Consider the following 23,285-nt stretch of genomic DNA (forward strand, 5'->3'; position numbering starts at 1 on the left):
GCTAACAGGAGACAAGACAGCCTTGTCTAGCAACCTAACTGCGGTATGCCACAGCTGCCGAGAAGTTACTGTATCCAACGCACAGAAAAGAGCTGGGGTTGACTGACAAGGTGAAACAGTGCCAACAGGCAAAGGTGAAAATACGCTCCACAGTCAAGAGACTGAACTGTGCTGAAGGGACAGAAACGAAGCTGCGCTCATCAGGCAGAGTAGGATCCGTGCGCAACGAGAACGGATTGCACTCAAAGCACACAAACTGAGCCACACACCATGGGCAGAGAAAGAGTTTCACACCTCTGGCAAGATAGAAATGCACTGAACAAGCAGAGAAGCTGAGAGTAACAGACAGAAGATGAGCAGTGCCCCACTGAAAGAGCTGGATGTTAGAGGTACCTGCAGAACTGGAGCTGCGGTAGCAATGGAACTGTGTATAAAGCACAGACAAGGAGCCGCTTTCCACACGCAAACAAGGAGCTGTGCTCCTGACACCGGCAAGGAACTGAGCTCCAGACGCCGGCAAGAAGCAGCGCTCCACACGCCAAGGAGCTATGCTTCCTATGCAGACATGAAGCTGTGCAGCACCTGCAATCACAGAGCTGTGCTCTACTACTACTACTGTGTTTCCCCGAAAATAAGACACTGTCTTATATTTATTTTTCCTCCCCAAAACGCGCTAGGTCTTATTTTCAGGGGGATGTCTTATTTTCTTGGAAACATCGGTCCCGTCCCGCCCCCCCCCCCCGCCCCACACCTGAGGTCACCGGGCCCCCCCCCCTCCGTCGCTCCCAGAACTAACCTGAAGATCCTTTCACCTTCGCAAGTTCGGATTCGAAGCAGCAGCGCAGCAGGGCAGACCTCTCCTTCCTTCCGTGTCCCGCCCTCGCCTGACATAATGTAACGTCAGGCGAGGGCGGGACACAGAAGGAAGGAGAGGTCTGCCCTGCTGCGCTGCTGCTTCGAATCCGAACTTGTGAAGGTGAAAGGAGCTTCAGGTTAGTTCCGGGAGCGACGGAGGGGGGGCCCGGTGACCTCGGGTGGGGGGGGGGGGGCCGACCTCGGGTGGCTCTCGGCGGCCCTGCTTAAAAAAAGGTTTGGTAGGTCTTACTTTTGGGGGGGGATGTCTTATATTTTAAATTTGCAGGAAAACCCTGGTAGGTCTTATTTTCGGGGTAGGTCCTATTTTCGGGGAAACACGGTACTACTATTTAGCATTTCTATAGCGCTACAAAGCATACGCAGCGCTGCACAAACATAGAAGAAAGACAGTCCCTGCTCAAAGACCTTACAATCTAATAGACAAAAATAAAGCAAGCAAATCAATTAATGTGTAGAGGAAAGAGGAGAGGGGGTAGGTGGGGAGAGTGGTTACAAATCAAAAGCAATGTTAAAGAGGTGGGCTCCACATACTACCCTGGAACTGCACCCAATCTGCAGAGTTGTGCTAAACACACAGAGATGGAGCTATACAACAGGCGGTGGAGTTACGCTCTGCACGTAGAAAGGGAGCTGCATGCCACAGACAGACAAGGAGCTGCGTTCCACAGGCAGACAGAGCCGTGTTCTACACGCAGACACAGGACTGAGCCCCACACTGAGACCTGCAGAGAAAGAACTACACTCAACATGTGACAATGGAGCTGCGTTCAACATGCAGAGATGAAAGGTTGCAGAATAAGCAGCGAAGGAACGTCACTCAACATGCCATGAGCTGTCCTCAACATACAGCGATGGAGTTAAAGCCAACCTGGAACTACGGAACTGTGCCCAATACAGTGAAACTGCATGGAACAATGAAGCCACACTCACCATGCAGCGATGGAGCCGCGCTAAACAAGCAAAATGCATAGACGGAGCCCCGGGGAACAGCCAGAGAAGAAGGTGCTGCCAGGAGGCCAACAAGAAAGGAGAACAACCTGTGGAAATGCAGACCTTGCATTGCACTCCCCTGGCCCAGAGGGACTAAAACTACAAGAAGGGAAAGTCCCATGCCCCAAGAGACACTCTCGGCCCCCAAGAGGTCCCTTGAGCCACAATGACCGCCCTCCTAGGCAACTGAGACGGAGCAGCAGTCAAAGTAGAGACAAAACCTCCCACCAAGAGGGAGGTAAGCACCACAGATCTGAATTCTCAGACCATAGGGAGCAAAATGCAGCCATAAGGCAGTGAGGAAGAAACAACTCTCGCCAGGCAGGAAACAAAGAGGAAGCTGGCTGCTAACACCAAACCGAGCAAAAACCAGCTAAAGGAGAGTCAAACTCCAGACCTAGAACAGAGCCACTTCCCTGCAGAAAAGTAGAGAAAAGCATAGAGCTAAGAGATGATAATCCAGATTGCACAGCAATAGATCTGCTCAGCAGGAAAGAACTGTGTCCCTTACAGAAAAGGAAGGAGTGCCAAATGTGCCCGGAGAGAGGCGCCTGAAACTAGAAAAGGCAAAATCCGCCTGTGCCAGGCTAAAACTCCCATCTGAAAGCAAGGAAGAGCTGTTGTACACTAGTCCTAAAAAAGCAAATTCCCATAGACAGTGAACTGAGTCCAAGCAAAAGACTGGCAAGAATGGTGCTCCCGGGGGGTACTCAGAAGAGGGATTTGAGCTAGCAGTTGCACACCAAGGGCAACTTGGACCCCCGCCAGAAGGAAAGTACCCTGCAGACAAACCAGAGCAGACAGGAGGGATCCATGGGTACGAGAGAACCAGAACCTCCCTAAGGAAGGGAGGAAAACTGCTACCAAAACAAGAATCAAATAGCAGGGGCGTCTCAAGATAACCTGAAGCAGCAGAGACCAGACGTCTGAAAAAGAACTGACCAACAGCCGCTGACAGGAATGAAAAAATAGCCCTGGACTAAAAAGACAGAGCCTGCAGCCAAACGGAGCCAGCGAGAGACTTCCCCCACTTTGGAAATGGCAGACTAAGACCTCCGAACCACAAAGGTACAAGTTCCAGCAACAAGGCTGCCCTCTGAACCAGCCGCCGTCTAGGGCCGTGAAGAGGAGAAAAAACACCGAATTTCGTGATCCAGACACGAGCCATGCCCCACAACAAAAAATCAAAGCAACTGGTACAGCTCGAAGGGTCCAAGATCAGAATCAGACGCTGGCCAGTGAAATTCAAAGAAACTTCGCAAGCGGCTCCCTAGAATACCTTGCCAAAGGAAGGAAAATAAATCAGGCAAGGAAAGAAGGGAAAAAAAGTTTATTTTTTTTAAACAGTCTTCTTCACTAGTAACAGGATAAATAAAGATTTACCTCAGAGGCAAAAAGAGGAGGAGGAAAAAACCCAAAGTTCTTTCTCCTTTTTTTTTTTGTAAACAACCTTCTTCACTAGTGGACAGGAATAATGGCTTACCACAGAGGCAGAAATTCAGATATACCTACCACCACAGAAGAGAACAACCTCCACAGGGGAGACAAGTTACTCCATGCCACAATCAACCATCACCCTATCTAGAAAGACAGCCAGGGGAGGTAGGGGAGGGGAGGGAACCAGGGTCACTGGATATCACCCTAGCTGGCAGATGAGGAACTCAGGACCACTGAGTATCATCTAAAAGTAGCCCCAACACGGTACCAGCACACCCTTGGCTCCACTGTCACCAAGACAAATCTGGACAGGAGCTACCAGCCAGCAATTAGAGCAGCTTCACAATCCGTCCACCATCCGCTAGGAGACATAGAAAATACTGAAACATTCCAGGCTGCACGATACCCTTAAGGGGCGGTTTACCCTTGGAACTATTTCTCTGTTTCCTTCTGCTGGTAGATGGAGCACAACCCATTAGTCTGGACTGGTCTAGTATAGATGACAAGGAAATGATGATTGAATGGCAGGAGAGAATGAGTATTAAACATACACGCATAGGATTATTATAGAATTCATACACTTGGGCTCTGATGAAAACAGGAAAGCATGAATCTGGCAAAAGATGCACCAAGGGGTTTAAATCTCAGGAAAAAAAACATTCCAACCAGCCAGCCTCTGCAAGTAAGGAATCTTGAGATACCCAGGGCAGAGGGCTATACTAAAGGAAAGGGGGGGGGGGGGGAATAAGTACATACTTAGTGCATCTAGCATGAATTTCCATAAGATATATGACCACCCTGTGCTGGATGCAGTAAACGCACTTTGTGAGGCAAATAATACAGAGCTCTGTGCCACAAGAGGCAAGCTAACCCAGTTACAGTCTTACCCCAAAGAATCTATATCTATATATAGGTTCTGATTCCTAAAAAAAAACACGGGTACATCCGCCCTGCATGCAAAGTGGGTAAAACCAGGACAGGTAGCTTGTCCAGCTGGATGTGCAACCCTGGTACACACATTCCTCCAATGTACCATAGGAAACAGTGCAGTCAGTCCTTACAGACATGTTGATGTTTTGATCAGAGACACACTTTAAGGCAGTTTGCCAAAATAAAAATGGGAATATTTTATTATCATTTGTACAGTCAATCATTAAACATTGGATCATTGCAAACATTTTAAAGCAGATAAAATTATAGCTCAACCACCAACACAGAAATCAGAGGACAATAACCGATACAAGTCAGACATATAAGCAGACTTGGGAAGAGCTACTAAATATGAAGGAAAAGGGTGCTGTGGAAAACTGAACTTTCCCTACATTTGTGATTTGCCTGTAAAAGAAGAAGGGTAGGTGGTATCATGGGGAAGGAACTAGACACCCTCTGCAGGATAGGGGTGCAGGATAAACAGAAGGATAACAATTTTCCACCTATTACATGCACATGATGCAGAGATCTCCTTTCCACACACCCTCTCAGGAAACAAATGTATAACTCAGATCTGTGCATACAGGGCAGCTGGCTGAAATGGGCTGTGCACAATGAAGGATCTTTTTATGAGTCCCATCTTTAATACTCCTGGCTCCAAGACAAAACACTCCTCTCATGCTCTCCACTAGACAGGTCTGATCATTTAGCTTCCTGTGCTTTCTTCGCATTCTGTTTTTCTTTTGCCTAAGGGGAAAAAAAATGAACACACACCACATTATAAATGGCAATATATTTTAAGCACGTTGGGTCTACTCACTCAGCTTTTCCATTGCCTTAAGTTCACCAGGCACACAGCATTTTCTTACAGCTGCTTTTGTGACTTACTGGATAATTGAACATCCTGGTGTTCTATTAGAAGTAATAAAAATACCTTAGCAAAAGGGCAGGAGGCATGTGAATGTTGGGTCTAGGGAGGGGCTACATTCCCTATCTTCCATGGGTAGGACATAAAACTACCGGACAAAACAAGACTTTACAAACCCTACCACTGCTGGAAAACTTTGAACCAACCACAAAAGTTCACTAAGAGCCAAGAATCTGAGTTTCTAGCCTATAAAATTCCATACATTCAAGTGAAATTATAGGCACCTGGGTAAGGAGATAGTTGGTCTTTCCATGCAGAATACTCATTTCATATACTATGCATGTCTATATGCATTGAAAGCCTATACAATGCAACATGATGCACTGATCCAAGCCTTCCCAAACAATGAAGCCCTGACACTGACAAACCATCCTGTAAAAAGACATGATCCATGTCCATAGTGAAGTGAATTCTGTATGTTTTCTGGCAAACAATACAAGATGGTACTGCAATCATGAAACCATGTCCTTTGATTTTATATAGCTTCAAGAGTCCTTTCCAGTTCTCATAGCAATTGTTTCAGTAAGGAAAGCATAAAAAGTAATCAAGATACAGAGACTATATTAACTTCCTATTTTCTCAGGGCATGCACCAATATTTAATTACAACTAGTACGCTTTTACAGGGATTAGTCACTTTGTAAGCTGTTTCCACTTCCCTCCTCTTCTGTATCTCAGCAGTAAGCCTAAGGATTGGGCGATTCAGCTGACCACCACCACCACCACTAGCAAATCTCTGTGATCACTGTGTCACAGTCACAGCACTTGTCAGCAGTCAGAGCTGAAATGCATCTAGTTCTGGCTGCTTGACCATAAATATCCAGCGGCTTTCAAGGAAATTACATTTATAATTACGAATGTACTTGGTGTGCTTGCCAGTCACTGGAACTGTCCAGTTTTAGACCATTATCATAAATTTATCTGCTGGATGGACTGAGTTGGATTGATATCTTTACTAAAGTCAATACAACATATGATGATATAATCAGGATTTCAACATTTTCAAAATTTATAGCAAAGACACAGTTGAAATCTACCAAAATAAAATGCAATATTTCAACAAGATCAAGCACAAGAATATTCCTCCTTACAGTTATTCATGTTCTCATTAAAGCTTCTGGATCTGCTTCTCCTCAGGCCTCACTGAGCTTGGGACTGCCATTTGGACTTGTATGTACTGTGAGGATGAGTAAAACTCCACAGTGCCCTTTCAGCAGACTCAAGAAAAGGTGTATTCTGGAACACTACTCTAATCCCTCCTCTCCCTTTCAAATGTGTTGAAAGAGAGTGCCTTTGGATGTCAGCACTTTGCAGACTTCCTTTAAGTCTGATCATGAGGACTGCACTTGACAGTGTCCCTGGGTTTCAATATCAGCCTGATCAGATTATTCAAGGCTCTGTACAGATGGGTCTGATTGTCTGATAACAGCTCCTCCCCTATTTTATGCTTATTAGAGATCTGTGCTGAATTGCCACTTCTGGTGCTGTGAGCCTGGGTCTGGGTGAACCGTTTCAAGACCCTGTTAGTATTATAATCTGTTCCTGTGGGTGCCTTAGTAGGGCTTGACAGGAGAAACAAGGGAATCTTCCTTGGGCAATGCCCTCTGGAACTTCTCCTGGGTCCACTGGGGTTTGCTTATGGGCAAAGAAGTAGACTTTCCTTTTTTTTTCTTTAGCACCTCTGGGCTATCACGTGCATAGTTGAAAATTGAATGAACAAGCAGCTGATGGGTGCAAGGGAGCCCCTGTACATTAGAAACTGCTCCTGAGTAAAGGAGAGCAAATTCATGTTGGTACCACCAGGAAGACACCATCAGTACCAGGAATGGATCACTTGCTTGTCAACAGAGCCTGTTAAGATAAGCAACTTCACTTTTCTAGCCTGAAACAGAACTGCTACTGCTATGGAAGGACTCTCTTCCAGTATTGTCACAGATGTCTTATGATAAACATTAAAAAGAAACCACTCACATAGAAAACAAATGGAGAACACATCAGGTCAGCTGAACAAGGGGAGAAAGCAAAGATACTTACCTGTAGGAGGTATTCTCCAAGGACAGCAGGCCTTATATTCACACAGATGGGCAATGTGGGTCTGCATTGCCAGTCCGGCGCTTCAGTCCAGAGCTTGAAACAAGCTTAAAAATATGTCTTTGAGGATCCACCGAGCATATGCGAGTGCCTTCCTGCCTGCTGCGAGAAGAGAACAGGACCAGCAGTACAATATAAAGCATAATAATAAGAAGGACAACTTCAAGGGGGAGATGGGAGGGTATGTGAGAATATAAAGCCTGTTGTCCTTCACTAAACCCATGTTGGCTTTGTCTCATTAATCCATGCTACAGATAAGTATCTTTGCTTTCTCCAGGGACAGGCAGGCCTATAATTCTCACAGATGGGAATCCCTAGCTACCAGACTCACTAAGAACCACCACCACCAGTCAACTGGACCTCACAACGGCTATGACAAAAAAGTAGCCTAAAACCATATACATCTGAGTGAATGTAGCCTGCAACAGAACAAAAGAGCCTAGGAGGGTGGAGTTCGACTCTAACCCCAACAAATTCCTGCAGAACTGTCTGTCCAAACCGCTGTTGCATTGGGTATACTGCTCAAGGCAGTAATGAGATGTGAATTTATGGACTGAAGACCATGTCACAACCTTACAAATTTCTTTAATGGAGGCTGATCTCAGATGGGCTACTGACGCAGCCATGGCTCTGACATTGTGAGCCTTGATATAACCCTCAAGGTCAGCCCAGGCACGTGAAAGAAATGCAATCTGCCAGCCAACTGGAAACTGTGCATTTTTGGTGACCCCCATCCTGTTGGGATCTAAAAGAAACAAAAAGTTGGGTGGACTGTAGAGCCTAGTCTGCTCAAGTAAAAGGCCAATGCTCACTTTCAGTTCAAGGTGTGCAGTGTGATTTTGCCAGGATGGGCATGAGGTTGGGAGAAGAATGTTGGCAAGACAATCCCACTGGTTCAGAACGAACTCCGACACAACCTTAGGCAGGAACTTAGGATGCATGCAGAGGACTACTCTGTTATGATGAAACTTCATATAAGGTGCATCCGCCACTAAGACCTCAAGCTCACTGATCCTGCATGTGAAGTAACAGCCACCAAAAATATGACCTTCCAGGTCAAGTACTTCAGATGACAGGAATTCAAGTGGCTCAAAGGAGCTATCAGCTGGATGAAAACAATGTTAAGGTCCCATGACAGAGGTGGAGGTTTGACAGGGAACTTTATCAACAGGAAACTTCTCATGAGGTGAACAACTAGAGGCTGTCCAGAGATGGGCTAACCCTCTACATATTGATAAGCACTAAGTGCACAGAGGTGAATCCTTAGAGTTGGTCATGAGAGATGCAGAAGGTATTCAAGTAGGGTCTGTGTAGGGCAGGAAGTAGATGGCAAACCTCTTCCATTTGAAAGAGTAACACCCCTTAATGTAATCTTTTCTGGAAGCCAGCAAGACTCTGGGCATCCTCAGAAAGATTCAAGTAAGCAAATTCTAAGCTCTCACCATTCAGGCTGTGAGGCCAGAGACCAGAGGTTGGGATGCAGTAGAGACTCCTTGTTCTGCGTGATGATGGCAGAAAACACTCCAATCTCCATGGTTCTTCGGAGGATAACTTCAAAAGAAAAGGGAACCAGATCTGCCAGGGCCAGTAGGGAGCGATCAAGATCATGGTCCTGCAGTCTTGCTTGAGTTTCAGCAAAGTCTTCCCCAGAAAGGAAAAATACACATACAGAAGTCCTGTCCCCCAGTGAAAGAGTAAGGAATCAGACACTAGTCTGTCATGAGCCTGGAACAGAACTGAGGGACTTTGTGATTGGACTGAGTGGCAGAGATCCACCTGTTCTATAATTTTTAGCTATAATGCTAAAATGTTCTACCTCAGGTATGCTGCACTACTCCCATCCCCCATCTTTGCTTTCTGTGTGTTTCTGCTAGCCTCTACTATCAGCTACATGCAGGAATGTTTACCTATCCATAAATTCTGGAAAGACCCCCGTTGCTATGGCAGCCCTATAACTTTTTTCAGTTACGAGATGATAAGGACCCTATTTTAAGTTTCCAGCACATATGCTGGATCTATGATTGGTGTAGGGGAAGGGAGAGGTGACTGCATCATTAGTACTATAAACGTACGCGGGAGGACAAAGAGCCCTTGGAATGAGCCTCTAGCAAGAGAGGTTTCCTGTTCTGACTTAGGGCGTTGTCCTTGCTTAGTGGCAAATTCTCCAGGAAATACTCTTTCCTTATTTACTCTTATTGAGAATTATTTCTTTACAACAGACAACTATTTACCTCTCTCTTTATAATTTATTTCCCTTCTCTTTGTCATCTGATTTTTAGACCAAATGGTATTTCTTGTCATTGGTCTCTTTCTCTCTTCTTCTTTCTCCTGTTCTTTACATAATAAGCTGAGGTTTTACAATTACCAAAGCTACAGATGTTAGATTTTGTAAGTTTGCTATTATTTTTCCACAGCTTGCTACTGATATCTGATCACTGTGCTGGTGAGTAATAAAATACATTTCCTCTTTCTGAATCTTGTCTAACCTTTTTCTGTTGTCAATAGCATAGCCAAATGAAACGCAGCCAGAACACACTGAGGCCGCTGACTTTCCCACAAGGTAAGAGGCCTTGAGGAGCATCCTGTGCTGGTGCACCCAACACTACATCGGACGGCCTCCTGACACAGAGGGCTTGATCCAGTGCCCCCAGCTTGTTTGTAAAGTACATGGCAACCTGATTGTCTGTTTGAAACGAGTACCATGTGGTGGTTCAGCCTATTCCTGAAAGCCTTTAGAAATCTCCAGATCACCCGGAGCTCCAGAAGGTTGATTTGGAGAGCTGTTTCCTGGGTTGATCCAAGCACCTTGTGTGTGAAGCCCATCCAAATAAGCTCCCCACCCTAGGCGGGATGCATCCATCGTCAGCACTTTAGTGGGTTGTGGAATTTGGAAATGAAGTCCCAAGACTGACTATTTGAAGAAACCCACTGATCAGGACATTACAAGAGGGGGCCACCTTTTTTTTGGTAAACTTCAGCCTCCCCCTGACCTGCAAGTACCTGGGATGTTCACTTTTATGGCGGCTATGCTCTGCTGTAGCCAAAGCTCGTCCCCTGCTTTGACTGGGGAGCCGTCTGGGCCTTAGGTGCATGCTGTTGACAAGAAAGCAGGCTCAGCCCCAGCGTGCTCAGACATGACGAAAAAGAGAGTACCTACACCTCTGCAAGTAATAAGTACTCTTGCTAAAAAACTTTTAAAGGAGGCAGCATGTGTAGAAGGTGCCCGAAGGGAGAGAGAATCTACGGTATCAGTGTGCTTCTTCATGAGGTCAGCAACCTCCTCCACCTTCTCTCCAAAAGATTATCCCCCCAGCACGTGACATCCACCAATCTCAGTTGGACTACCGGGTCCAAGTCAGTCACAACACAGCCGTGAGAGTCTGCCCATTGCTATACTCTGGGCAAGATCCTAGAGGCCACATCAAAGTGTCGTAGGTTGCCCTGGTCAAGAACTTCAACATGCCTTCTGCTGCTTGGCCAGCTGGAGAAGGAGATTCAGCCTGTTGCAGTGGGAGAGAAAGTCTGCTAAATCAGACATACTGTGCACCAAAGACCGCAAGTACAGGCTCGTGTACAGCTGGTATGATTCGATACAGGCAATGAGCATGGAGGCCTGATACATCTTCCACCCAAAAGAATCCAGGATTCTAGTTTCTCTGCCAGGGGGAACTGAAGCACAGTCCCTAGAATTCCTGGCCCTTTTGAGCACGGATTCCACTAATAGGGAATGAGGCAACTGGGGCCTATCAAACCCAGGGGAAGACTGAATCCGGTACATGGTGTCAATCTTCTTGGGGAGAAGAGGGACTGAAAGAGGAGACTCCCAGTTCTTCACCTGAACGTCCTGAAAGATCTTGTAAGCGGAAGTGTCACAGCCTCTCTAAGAGGATAGTAATAGTCCATCTTAGCCTTAGGCTCCTCTTCTGCTTACAAAGGAATTAGGATGGCAGCCACCATCTCATTTACAAAAATGAGGGGCTCTCAGGTGGACATTTCTCTTTTCCTGTGGAGGGGAGGGATCAGATGGGATGCCATAGGTTTTCCTCCTCTGCGAAGTACATGGATCCTCTTCTGAGTCCCATGAGTGCTTCTCAATGGAGTCAGCCAAGATCTCCCCGTGGAGGTGCTGAGACCAAGCATGTCGGCCTTGGCTCCAGAGAAGCTTCCTCCACTGACGTCGAGGGTGTGCCAACACGGGTAGCAGTCAACGATGAGACCGCAAGCTTCATCGGAGACCTCACCGCAGGCTGATAGACATGTGGGACTGTAGCAAGAGGCATGGCAAGCATAAGCACCCCAGACGCCAATGCACTCTGCAAGAACCCCACCAACATCTCAGGGAGCAAGGTCTGGAGGCACTCATCGAGGGCCGACATAGGAAAAGGCTGCTGAATCTGCGGACTCGAAGTGGGTGCCTAATCCTGGCTGTCTGAAGACCCACACTTCAGCACCTCCTGTATGGAGAGGGAGTGGTCCTCCAGACTCAGGCGCTTCTTGGAGACTGGTGAAATTCTCAGTGCCATGGAGCTCCCAGCATCATATGTCAAGCAGAATCGATGCTGATGATTTCTCCGATGCCTGGCATCAACGTTCCCAGTGCCGAAGAGGATGACCGAATCCTTATGTCGTCTCGGGGTCAGGTCCGACGCCGAACAGTCCCAGGGGGCCTGCATAGCGACCAGCGTGAAGGCAGAAGGTGACCCACTCAATGAGCAGTCACTCCCAACGTGCAAGGGTCTCACAGCCATATGGACCAACACAACTGATGCAATATCCGATGCCGATCTGGCTCCAAAAATCTTCTCTCTGAGCCTCTCTGGCCAACTGTATTTTCTTCATACAAAGACAAAGAATACAGTTTGCAGGGGTATGATCAGGCCCCAAACACTGTAGACACCAAGAATGATGTACTTGTCAGAGATGGTCCTGTTGCACCAAGTACAGTGCTTGAGGCCACTGGGAACCTTCAATGACATGAAAGGAAAAGCAGAAGTGGCCAAATCAAGTGACTCAATAATGCTACAGAGAAGAGCACCAAAAAAAAAGAGAAAAAGGAAAAATCCAAGTGGAGCTCAGGCCTAGACGCGGCCTAGTGAACAAGGTAAAACAAAGAAAACTTGATCCAAGATGGCTGCCTGAGCAGACGTGCAGGAAGAGTTCCAGATATCCTCCGAAAGTTTGCTAATTGAAAAACCACGGTCCCGTAATGGGAAAGCGGAAGGGTAAACTCGGAGTACCTACCTCCACAGGTAGAGATGAGCCCTCTCTCCTGCAGCAACTAACGTTGGAAGAATCGGACTCCGAATGCCGGGAACCGGAGAGATGCTTTGGTGGTCCGGGAGAACATGCGGACCTAAGGTGCTGAAGGAGTGTCTTTGAGCCCTCTGTCGATAACGGCGCCTCCAAGACCAGGAAGGGAAACCGCGGGAGCGAGTACACAGCCAGCTGAATCCGGGAAGTCGGTCCTCAGCGGCCGTGCGTGGAGACCCCGTTGCCGCATCGACGCCAGTGAGAATACCATCTCAGGCATTGTTACCTGATAGAAAATCCTGACGGACCCTTTTACAGCCTCGGAGTTTTGATTAACCCTAGAACGCATGACGTTAAAAATATACATATTAACGTCATGGGGGCCTTTTAGGCCCCCATGCACATAATGTAGAAAAACACACTTAATAACTTTCACAAGTTTATTTCAAAATTGCTCAATAAAATATGAATAGTGGACAACATTTTAATTATAATTTTTCACAGAAACACCAAAAAATCTTTTTTTCCCCAAATTTCACGCAAAGACATGAAAACACACAAAAATGCATAGAAATCTATAGCAAACTAGCTGCAGCTACATTTTTATTCTAACTTTCTTTTCTATTATATTAGTCTTCCAAACAATTCTGAATGTTATTTTTTTCAGAAGAGTGTTCTTTGCAAACAGTTTCCTTACAAGTGGAACAATATCGCTCAGTTTTCCTCTCTATGTTTCTTGGACACATGAAACAACGCTTTCGTTTTCTTTCTCCTGGCTCTGGAGTAATCTGAAACGTACGCCACACCGTTTCATTGCTTCTTTAGTTTTCTTTGGCAAGCATTTCAAGTCGCTTCGCTCTATCATGTGAGGTATTACAAGTTCATGACAAAGGTCCTTCAAGAATAAGCGTCTCCTGTCCTTCCTCTGTGCATGAAATTCAGGATGAGTTTCTGTATAAATAATGAATGAATTTAGGGCTGCTACATCAAGCATATTTGAAAATAGTACTACAGGCCATCGTTTTGTTTGCCTCTTACACGAATATTCTCCCACCATCTCATCCATTTTATCTACACCTCCTTTTGTTGGCATTGTAATGCAGGATGATTTCTGGTTTCAATTTTTGGTTATTGCTGTCAACACTGCAATCGTGATGCATGGTACTGAGTAAAATTACAGATTTCTCCTTCTTTGCCTTGTAAGATACCAAAGTCGCTTTGTTATTGAATCCAAAGACACTCTCATAAAGTGCTCGCTGACGATTGTGTTTGAGTGCTGCTGGAATTTCTCGTCTGTTTGCTTTATAGTACCAACAAGTGTAATAGCTTTTGCAAGCAGAAAATTGCCTAGTTCAACATTGGTGAAATAATTGTCCATGGTGATGTTTCTACCTGAATTGAATATTGGAACAGCAAGAGTTTTGACTATTTCAGACCCCAGATCCTTCTGTACTGGTGCCACACAACCTCTTTGCCACAGTAGATTACGCCATTTATGCCATAATAATTTGCAGAATCACACATCCAGAAGATTTTTATACCGTACTTGGCTGGCTTGCTGGGCATGTATTGTATGAATTTGCAGCGTCCTCTGAACGGTACAAGTTGCTCATCTACAGTAACATTAGTACTAGGATTGTAAAGTTTTTGTGCAATTTTTGATAAATATGTTCACGATATAACTGATAGGGGCTATTTGTCTGTTTCAAAACCTCGCTGCACGAGTTCGCTTATCATCAAAGCGAATGATCCTTCTAATTTCCTCATATCTGCCCACTGACATTGTCGCCTTATAGTGTGGATCAGAAAGGGGTCCAGAAATAATTCTCGTATTGGGACATCATACGATTTTTGACTCCCTGCCAGCAGGAAAAGTCCAATATATGCATAAAGTTCCTCTTTTGAGATATTTTCTAGGACTTATTTTTTGCTGAAGCGATACGTCTTCCTTCTAGGTTTGAACATAATAGGACCTCTTCTGCAATATTGTCAGAAAAATAAGTACAGAATACATCTTTAGGGTAAAGTAACTGGGACTTCCCACAGCTCCTTGAGCCTGTCTCACAATATTGTGTATTGGAGTACGTCCGACTAATGTAGGATTACTGTCCCAAAAAACATTTGTTTTGGATGTTCTACTTATCACTTCTTGAGGATCCACTAGATTCACTTCTTCATCATCAGAAGAATCACTGGATGAGGATGTTTGATTAGCTGGTGGCAGATATTCTTCATCAGACAAGATAGTTCACTTTCATCATCGCTTTGAAACATAATCGCTTCAATCTCTTGGTCAGATCAGACACTTGGAGGAAGACTGTGCCATTGCTGACTAGATGTTAGAAAATGAAACAGATTTCCTCTCACAGCTTATCTTATCACAGGTCCTTCAGCAATTAGCTCACAGTGTATACTGTCCTCAGTGTTCAGAGGACCTGAGGTGATGTCATGGCCTTATCACATCCCTCCAAAAATCACATGACATCCTCACATGTTATTATCCACACCCTGGCCCCTCCACCAGCATTACTGAGTACAAATAAAGTAACTTGAGACACAAACACTTCTGAGAACATGATAAAAACAGCGGGGGCCTAAAAGGCCCCCAATTCGTACAGATGTAGTTTTCACCAAACAAGCATTGTTACACCATAATGCCTATGAAAAAGAATTATATGAACAACTGGATATTATCAACAATGACATACTTGAGTAATACCTTGAGGTTTCAAAATTCTAACTAAAGTAATTTTGCAGATAATAGCAAAAATGTAAGCATGGGGGCCTAAAAGGCCCCCAATATGCGTTCTAGGGTTAAACCATCAACCGTTACACTGGATTCCTTGTGGGAAGCACTACAGGGACTAACTACCAACCTGCAGCAAATAACAGGTACTTTGAGGGGTGAAGTAGTGGAGGTAAAACAACTACAAAATGACCTTGTAACAAAAACTGCTGAACAAGTTACGAAGATGGAGCATTTTGATGAAGAATTTAAAACTGTGAATTCCATTACACAGACATTGATGAGGGACAATAGTCTCCAAAAGCGGAAGATAAGAGTATCTGGAAAATCAGATTTGGGGAAATAATCTGCGCTTTTTGAATTTTCCGAAGTCTCCTCTTATGCCAGCTCTAGATATGTTAAAAAAGTATTTTAATGAAGTACTAGGTATTCTCCCTGAGGGGTATCCACCTATTACAAAAGCATTATATATTTCTGGAGCTGGAGAGACTAGATTGCCTAACCCCCAATCTGATTTAAATTTAACAGAATTTTTAGAGTCCTCATTAGACGTTGTGACCGAGAGAACCACGCTTCTGGTTACTTTCGCATTGCAATTAGATCAAAATAATGTCTTTAAACTTTACTTCCGTCACACAAATTCACCGTTCTTGGGTTCAAAAATACAAGTATTTCCTGATTTTGCACGAGACTCAAAGAAAAAGGAAGACATTTTTGTTGTTAAAAGAAAGAGTATTGCGTATAGGTGGAACCTTTATGTTAAGGTTCCCCTGTAAGTGTTATATTTCTTTGAATTCTGTTAATTATATCTTTTTTGAACCTGAGAAATTATCAGATTTTGTTTCCTCTAAAGAAAGTACTGCAGTAGTTCCTGAGTGATAGCGTGAAGCCCAGCTGCAATCCTCTAGGCTCTGTCTCAAAAATGTATTAATTTACCTTTAGTTTACCTATACTTATATTTCCTAGTTCTTGGATCAATATTATGTGGACTAAATTGTTATTGATTTTGCCTTTATTAAGGGAATTAATTCCCATTTCAGATATTTGTTTTATTTCTAGAAGTGAATTTATGTTGATCGCATAAATGTATTGAATAAATGTAAAAATAAAATAAAAACAAAAAAAAAACAAAGAAAACTTAGAAAAAAGGCAAAAATAATCTAATAAAATACAGGGAAGGAATAAATTAAGAAAGACACCAAAAGAGGTATCAAAAAAACAAAACAAACAAAAAAAGGAAAAGGAGGTACAAAACGACGAAATCCAAACCAGCGTGAGGAGTGGATAAACACTCCATTACAGAAAAATGAAAATACATACCTGTAGCAGATATTCTCCGAGGACAGCAGGCTGGATATCATCACGCATGGGTCATCGTCCGCAACGGCCAGGAGACTGGAACAATAACAAACTTTAGAAAGTTCCAGAGCAGCGCGCCGCGCACGGGGACAATAGCACCGTGCATGCGCGAGTGACTTCCCACCGACGACACCCGCGTGCTTCCCTCAGTTATATAAAAAGCAAAAAGAGAAGACAACAACTCCAAAGGGGAGGAGGGTGGGTTGTGATGATATCCAGCCTGCTGTCCTCGGAAAATACCTGCTACAGGTATGTATCTTCATTTTCTCCGAAGACAAGCAGGCTGGAAATCATCACGCATGGGGTATCCCTAGCACCCAGGCTCACTTAAAACAATGAACATTGGTCAATTGGGCCTCACAACGGCAAGGACATAACAGAGATTGACCTGAAAATAAAATTCAACTAAGTGAGGAGTGCAGCCTGGAACAGAACAGAATTGGGCCTAGGAGGGTGGAGTTGGATTCTAAACCCCAAACAGATTCCGTAACACCGACTGCCCGAACCGACTGTCGCGTTGGGTGTCCTGCTGAAGGCAGTAGTGAAATGTGAATGTGTGGACAGATGACAACGTTGCAGCCTTGCAAATCTCTTCAATGGAGGCTGACTTTAAATGAGCCACTGACGCCGCCATGGTTCTAACATTATGAGCCGTGACATGGCCCTCCAAAGTCAGCCAGCTTGGGCATAAGAGAAGGAAATGCAATCTGCTAGCCAATTGGAGATGGTGCGTCTTCCGATGACAACTCCCATCCTGTTGGGCTTAAAGAAACAAACAACTGGGTGGACTGTCGATAGGGCTTTGTCCACTCCACGTAAAAGGCCAATGCTCTCTTACAGTCCAAGGTATACAACTTGTCCTCACCAGGGCGGGTTATGTGGACGGGGGAAAAAATGTTGGCAAGACAACTGACTGGTTCAGATGGAACTCCGACCCACCTTCGGCAGGAACTTAGGGTGAGTGTGGAGGACTACTCTGTTATGATGAAACTTAATGTAAGGAGCATGGTCTACCAGGGCTTGGAGCTCACTGACTCTATGAGCTGAAGTAACAGCCACCAAGAAAATGACCTTCCAGGTTAAGTACTTCAGATGACAGGAATTCAGCGGCTCAAAAGGAGGCTTCATCAGCTTGGTGAGAACGACATTGAGATCCTATGACACTGGTGGAGGTTTGACAGGGGGCTTTGTCAAAAGCAAACCTCTCATGAAGCGAACAACTGAAGGCTGTCCAGAGATAGGCTGAGTTTCTACATGTTGATGATAAGCACTAATTGCACTAAGATGAACCCTAACCGAGTTGGTCTTGAGACCAGACTCTGATAAGTGTAGAAGGTATTCAAGCAGGGTCCGTGTAGGACAAGAAAAAGGATCTAGGGCCTTGCTGTCACACCAGACGGCAAACCTCCTCCATTTAAATAATTTTTCATGGAATCTTTCCTGGAAGCAAGCAAGACTCAGGAGACACCCTCTGAAAGGCCTAAAGAAGCAACTTCTAAGTTCTCAGCATCCAGGCCGTGAGAGCCAGAGACTGGAGGTTGGGATATAGAAGCAACCCCTCGTTCTGAGTGATGAGGGTCGGAAAACACTCCAATCTCCACGGTTCTTCAGAGGATAACTCCAGAAGAAGAGGGAACCAGATCTGACAGGGCCAGAAAGGTGCAATCAGAATCACAGTTCCGCGGTCTTGCCTGAGTTTCAGCAGAGTTTTCCCTACTAAAGGTATGGGAGGGTACACATACAGAAGGCCTGTCCCCCAATGTAGGAGAAAGGCATCTGACGCTAGTCTGTCATGGGCCTGAAGCCTGGAACAGAATTGAGGGACCTTGTGATTGATCTGAGTGGCAAAAAGATCCACCGAGGGGGTGCCCCACGTTCGGAAGATCTTTCGGACAACGTCCATGTTCAGTGACCACTCATGAGGCTGCATGATCCTGCTCAACCTGTCGGCCAGACTGTTGTTTACGCCTGCCAAATACGTGGCTTGGAGAAACACGCCGTGGTGATGAGCCCAAAGCCACATGCTGACGGCTTCCTGACACAGGGGGCAAGATCCGGTGCCCCCCTGCTTGTTTGTGTAATACATAGCAACCTGATTGTCTGTCTGAATTAGGGTAATTTGATTGGACAGCTGATCTCTGAAAGCCTTGAGAGCGTTCCAGATCGCTCGTAATTCCAGGAAGTTGATCTGAAAAACCTTCTCCTGAAACGACCAAGCTCCCTGAGTGTGAAGCCCATCTACATGAGCTCCCCACCCTAGGAGGGATGCATCCGTCAGCACTTTTTGTGGCTGAGGAATTTGGAATGGACGTCCCAAGATCAGATTGGAGCGAATGGTCCACCACTGAAGGGAACTGCAAAAATCGGTGAAAAGATGGATGACATCCTCTAGATCCCCCGTGGCTTGGCACCACTGGGAAGCTAGGGTCCATTGTGCTGATCTCATATGTAGACGTGCCATGGGAGTCACATGAACTGTGGAGGCCATGTGCCCTAAAAATCTCATCATCTGCCGAACTGTGATCTGTGGAGCAGAGGACCCTAAGACCAGAAGATTGTGTGCCCTTGCCTGGGGAAGATAAGCTTGAGACGTCCGTGTGTCCAACAGAGCTCCTATGAATTCCAACTTCTGCAGTGGAACAAGATTGGACTTGGGATAATTTATTACAAACCTCAGTAGCTCGAGCAGTTGAATAGTCATGTGCATGGGTTGTAGAGGCTCCTGCCTCTGAGGTGTTCTTCACCAGCCAATCGTCGAGATACGGGAACACATGCACTCCCAGTCTGCGTAGCAATGCTGCAACAACTGCCAAGCACTTTGTAAAGACCCTGGGCACAGATACTAGACCAAAGGGTAGTACGCAGTACTGAAAGTGCTGGGTTCCCAGATGAAATCGAAGGTACTTCCTGTGAGTTGGGAGCACCAAGATGTGAGTATAGGCGTCCTTTAAGTCCAGAGAGCATAGCCAATCATTTTCCTGAATCTTGGGAAGAAGGGTGCCCAGGGAAAGCATCCTGAACTTTTCTCGGAGCAGGAATTTGTTCAGGCCCCTTAGGTCTAGGATGGGACGCATCCCCCCTGTTTTCTTTTGCACAAGGAAGTATCTGGAATAGAATCCCAGCCCTTCTTCCCCTGGTGGAACGGGTTCAACCGCATTGGCCTTTAGAAGGGCGGAGAGTTCCTCTGCAAGTACCTGCTTGTGCTGGGAGCTGAAGGATTGAGCTCCCGGTGGGCAATTTGGAGACTTGGATGCCAGATTGAGAGTGTATCCTAACTGGACTATTTGAAAAACCCACCTGTCGGAGGTTATGAGAGGCCACCTTTGGTGAAAAAATATCAACCTCCCCCCAACAGGCAGATTGTCCGGCACGGCTACTTTTACTGCAGCTATGGTGCTCTGGAGCCAGTCAAAAGCCTGCCCCTTGCTTTTGCTGGGGAGCCAGAGGGGCCTTAGGCGCACGTTGCTGACAAGAGCGAGCCTGCTGGGAGCGAGCTTGAACAGGCTGCCGAGAGGTAGAAGTGTACCTACGCCTATTATAGGAATAGGGAGCACTCCTCCTCCCTCCAAAAAACCTCCTAGTGGAGGAGGTAGTAGCAGAAGGCGTCCTGTGGGAGAGAGAATCCATCGCATCATGGTGCTTCTTGAAGGTATCAACCATATCCTCAACCTTCTCTCCAAAAAGATCATCTCCCCAGCAAGGAACATCCGCCATTCGCTGCTGGGTCTTCTGATCCAGGTCAGAGACACGCAGCCATGAGAGTCTGTGCATCACTATACCTTGAGCAGCTACTCGGGATGCAGCATCAAAAGTGTCATAAGCTCCCATGGCCAGGAATTTGCAATACACCTTCTGCTGCCTGACCACCTGGTGAAAAGGTTCAGCAAGCTCCAGAGGAAGAGCTTCAACTAAACTGGACAGTTGCCTCACCGAGTTCCGTAAGTGAATGCTCGTGTACAGCTGGTAAGTTTGGATCTTGGCGGTGAGCATTCCAGCCTGATACGTACGCCTCCCAAAAGAATCCAAGGTCCTAGACTCTCTGCCTGGGGGCGCCGAGGCATAGTCTCTAGTACTCTTGGCTCTTCTGAGAGCAGAGTCCACCACCATGGAATTGTGAGGAAGCTGGGCCTTCACCATTACAGGCTCTCCATGGACTCTGTACTGGGACTCGGACTTCTTGTGGACAACTGAATTAGAGAGAGGGCAAGACAAATTCTGCATCAGCACTTCCCTGCGTGTATTGTGCAGGGGGGCCGTTGCAACCTCTGCAGGTGGAGAAGGATAATCCAGGACCTCGAGCTTCTCAGCCCTGGGCTCATCCACAACCTCTATAGGGAATGGAATGTCCTTAGACATTTCCCATACAAAGGATGAAAAAGTAAGACTCTCAGGCGGAGACTGTCTGACTTCAATAGGTGGAGTAGGATCAGAGGGAAGCCCACAGGAGTCTTCCTCCGAAAAATACCTGGGGTCTTCCTCCTCTCCCCCATAAGCGCTCCTCTTCGGTATCGGACAGAAGCTCCTTAAGAGCAGCCAGAACCAGAGCCTGTCTCGACCTTGAGGATCGACGTCCTCGTGGGGGATGTCGAGAAGTCGACTCCTGCCTGGACTCCGGCGAGGCTTCCTCTACCGACATCGAGGGGGAGTCAACCCGGGTGGTAACCGGCTCCAGTATCACAAGTGGTACCGAGGACGGGGACCTCCTCACAGCTGATGGCACAGATGCCGTCTCAGCAGTCGGTATGGGAGGCATAAGCACCCCCGACACCGAGGCAGACTGACGAAGCAATCCCTCTAGAAGTTCCGGAAGAAGGGCCCAGAGACGCTCATCGAGAGCTACCATCGGAAAAGTTGTGGGGTCGGTGCAGAAGTCGGTGCCAGAATTTGAGGGGGTTCGAGAGCCGGTACCAGGCTGCCGGCACCTCCTGAATGGATGAGAGGTCCCTCCCGGCGCCGACGCTTCTTGGGTGCCGACTTCCTCGGCTCCTCGGAGCTCTCGGTACAGTGTCTGGAAGGAGATCGATGACTATGCTTCTTCGCCTTCGCTCGACACCCGTCATCGACATTCCTCAGTACCGCGGAGGATGTGGAATCCTCACGCCTCCTCAGAGCCGGGTCCGACTCAGGTCGGTGCCGGGAGGCCTGCATAGCAGTAGGCCTCTGGAGGTGGAGACCCATTCGATGCCTCGCTGCTCCCAGCTCTAAGTGGTCTCTTGGCAGCCATTACCTGGACTCTCGGTGCTGCTTCCCTCAACGTCGATGTCGACGTCAAAGGACCAGACCGATCAGGAAAAAGTCTCTCGCGCCGAGCCTCTCGAGCCACCTGGGTCCTTTTTTTCATCAACTTACACGCAGCTGGAAGATGATCGGGCCCAAGACACTGGAGACACCTCGCGTGAGGGTCGGCACTGGAGATGGGCGGGAAAATAGTGTCCGCGAAATTAAAAGGCTCGACTGTGCCAATTAACAAAGGCACAAAGAAGGGGAAAGGAGACGCGGCTGAGCGGACTAAGGACGGCCGCAATGAAAAAGAAAGAAAACTTTAGAAAAAGAAGGAAAAGGAGCACGATAAACGCGAAAAAATTCGATCTCCTGGGTAAACAGATGAGGAGCAGCGAAAAGCACCACTCCTTCGCAGCACGGAGAAAAGAAACTGAGGGAAGCTGCACGGTGTCACCGGCAGGAAGTCACTCGCGCATGCGCGGTGCGATTGTCCCCGTGCGCGCCGTGCCGCTCTGGAACTTTCTAAAGTTTGTTGTTATTGTTCTGGTCTCCTGGGCCATCGCGGACAACGACCCTTGCGTGATGATATCCAGCCTGCTTGTCCTCGAAGAAAAAAAAACTACCAATCTCGCACTTTCGCAATAGGCTGGAAGGTGTGTCTAATGCTCAAAGACCTATTTTTATGCTTGTTATAAGCTCCGGACTGCCGACACGGACCCGTGTTACCCATATGTGAGAATTTTAGGCCTGCTTGTCCTCGGAGAAAAGTGTATATTAATATCTAGGAATGGAAGCAAGCAATAATAGAATATCAGTTACTGAAAGAAAGATCAAAGATCTCATTGTTGGCTACAAGTTTCTGGTGGGACAAAATCTGTATGCAGAAAGGCAGCACATCCCATCCCATCCACTAACACTGATGTAGCAGAAAAGCACTGATACAGAGGTTGTCACATAGGTTGCGCCCATTCCAACTGAGAAACTTGATGGGGGGGGGGGGGGGGGGGGGGGGGGGGGGGGGAAACAGGACAGTGAGAGGAGAAAAGCACAAGAACAAAATGTACCAGTGAAATATTTCCCAAAGCCCTGGGTATCATAGATCTGCCTAAAAAATACAATTTTCAAGCAAAGTTACCTATTCACAATGTATCCTACAAATTCTAGAGAGATCTCTTTGGTACAATGCAAGTATTAAGGCATGCACTAGCACTAAACCCGAGATTGAGACCAGCAATATGCTTAGGAGTGAGGTTTATTACTGTAATGATATCATTAAAACTAACCCATCTGAAGAAATACCTTCTTCCTTTTCATTTCCCCTCCTCTCCCACCTAAAAGCTTCCTAGAGCAGTTTCACACATCACTTAGGTAGGAAATGAATCTCATTGTACATACAAGTTCAAATGCCTGCTTATTCAGACCAGAGAAACAGATTCAGAAGCTATAACCATTCACA

At 46.4% G+C, this 23,285-nt stretch overlaps 1 protein-coding gene across 2 annotated transcripts in view; it reads right to left on the reverse strand.

The window, feature by feature from the left end:
- Positions 1 to 4,411: 4,411 nt before the first annotated feature.
- Positions 4,412 to 23,285, reverse strand: part of UCHL5 (ubiquitin C-terminal hydrolase L5) — a 132,478-nt gene continuing 113,604 nt past the window's right edge. For both annotated transcript variants that reach the window (XM_030205680.1, XM_030205678.1), the window contains one exon: positions 4,412 to 4,980. In XM_030205680.1, coding sequence (XP_030061540.1) covers positions 4,936 to 4,980 — 45 coding nt within the window. In that variant the 3' untranslated portion in view covers positions 4,412 to 4,935. The remainder of the gene's footprint in view (positions 4,981 to 23,285) is intronic.

This window comes from Microcaecilia unicolor, chromosome 6 (assembly GCF_901765095.1).
Source record: "Microcaecilia unicolor chromosome 6, aMicUni1.1, whole genome shotgun sequence".
Classification (NCBI taxonomy): Eukaryota; Metazoa; Chordata; class Amphibia; order Gymnophiona; family Siphonopidae; genus Microcaecilia; species Microcaecilia unicolor.